Source organism: Chrysochloris asiatica, unplaced genomic scaffold (genome assembly GCF_000296735.1).
Source record: "Chrysochloris asiatica unplaced genomic scaffold, ChrAsi1.0 scaffold00022, whole genome shotgun sequence".
Lineage (NCBI taxonomy): Eukaryota > Metazoa > Chordata > Mammalia > Afrosoricida > Chrysochloridae > Chrysochloris > Chrysochloris asiatica.
In genome coordinates this window covers 20844462-20846351 of record NW_006408540.1, presented here as the reverse complement: position 1 = coordinate 20846351, position 1890 = coordinate 20844462, and the positions used below count along the sequence as shown (strand labels likewise).

Sequence of the window (1890 nt, the reverse complement as noted above, 5' to 3'; positions counted from 1 at the left end):
CTGACAGGTAATAAAATTTTATTTTAAAGATTCTGACAATGGAGATATTAATTATGATTACGTTCATGAATTGTCATTGGAAATGAAACGCCAGAAGATACAGAGGGAATTAATGAAACTTGAACAAGAAAACATGGAGAAAAGAGAAGAAATTATCATTAAAAAAGAGGTACGTTATTAAAATAAATATATACCAGTGATTGGTATCATTGTAGATACTGAAAAGAAAACTCATTAGCTGTGGTGTTTTTTTAAGTTGTATTAGGATATTGATACATTGATCAATTTACTATATGTCAGCTATTTCATGTGTATTGATCATTTACATAAAATTTGTGGGTTTTTTCAGAGGAAAATGTAAAATGTCATTGTGTATTGCCTTTATGTTATTAGTGTTATGCTAGGGTGGTTAAGTTACATATTGGTTAAAAGCTTGCGTTTTGGAGTCAAAATATCATCAGTTGGTGGTGCCTATAGCAGTATTTCATATTTAAGCTGAATTTTAGTACGACTTGAAAATATATCTCTGTTACTAATTATAACAAGTATGACTGGAAAACTTTCTGAATTGAGTTACTTAATTTTTTCAAAAGGTTTCACCAGAAATGGTTAGATCAAAATTATCTCCATCACCTTCCCTACGAAAGTCTAGCAAATCTCCAAAGCGCAAATCAAGCCCTAAGTCATCTTCAACTAGCAAGAAAGACAGGAAGACGTCTGCAGTATCATCTCCCCTGTTGGACCAGCAGAGGTCAGTAGGGTGATTAATAATGCCAGAACAAAACAGCTTTTCATCAAGTGATTTAAAAAAGAATTACATTGTGGATTATAGAAGGATACTTCTAATGTATTTGCTATTTCACAAAAGTTTTTCTTCTAATATTTTCATTGAAAATGTAATTACTAAAAACAATAAAACACTTTTGCTCCATCCATACATACTTCCAATATTACTTATAAAGAAATTGAACATATCACATCCTACCAACTGTATTTACTTTATCTGTTGTTCACCACCCCCAGCACGTATAAACTGTTAATTCAGTTACTCATGCTCATCATTTTAACAGATGCTCTCAGAGAATTTGTCAAAATTCAATTCTGATAAATTTTTTATGCCACTGAAAAACTCGATGGTTTTCCATTCTGTGGATGTGTTGATACTTTGATCGTTTCTGTCTTTGTCCATGGTTTTAGCTGTTCTCCTATCCTCTTCCATCGCTAGTCTTTTATTTTAATACCTAGCTCAAATTCTGTCTTTTTCCAGGAAATTTTCTGAACATAATTTCTGGTCCATTTGTGAATGTATCAGATTTTGTTTTTACCTCTCTCTCAGGACTTTGAACCAGCTTGAATATGTTTAGTAATGGCTGACAAAGTGAAATTGAAACAAGCTCATGATTTCAAATTTGTTGAGCTATAATGATAACCATAGCAGCAAAAATTAGAGGTCAAAGACCTGGAATGGGAGAGTCCACATAGTGGTGAGCAGTTTCAGGATCCTGGTGAATAATGTTGATTATTGCTGGGAGCTCTGGTAGTGTAGTGATTACGAATTGGGCTGCGAACCGCAAGGTTAGCAGTTCAAAATTACTAGCTGCTCCATGGGAGAAACATGAGGCTTTCTGTTCCCATAAAGATTTACAGCCTTGGAAACCCTGTTCAGGGTCGCTATGGGTCAGAACTGACTCGATGGCACTTAACAACAACCACCACCACATTGCTAGGACTGTGGAGAGCAACATACATGAAAAGTGGTGAGGTCCATCCACACTTGACATATGCTAAATAAATTAAAAAAATTTTTTCTTTGTACATTCCATTCTTTGGTGCCCTTAAAGTTCAAAGAATGGAAACATTTTTTGGGCAAGGACATGTCAGATAAGGGAA

At 34.3% G+C, this 1890-nt stretch overlaps 1 protein-coding gene across 1 annotated transcript in view; it reads left to right on the top strand.

Annotated features, from left to right (window-relative positions):
* Positions 1 to 1890, top strand: part of ZC3H13 (zinc finger CCCH-type containing 13) — a 135448-nt gene that overhangs the window by 51929 nt on the left and 81629 nt on the right. Inside the window, exons 5-6 of the mRNA XM_006837628.1 lie at positions 30 to 169; positions 594 to 751. Of these exons, the coding sequence (XP_006837691.1) occupies positions 30 to 169; positions 594 to 751 (298 nt within the window). The remainder of the gene's footprint in view (positions 1 to 29; positions 170 to 593; positions 752 to 1890) is intronic.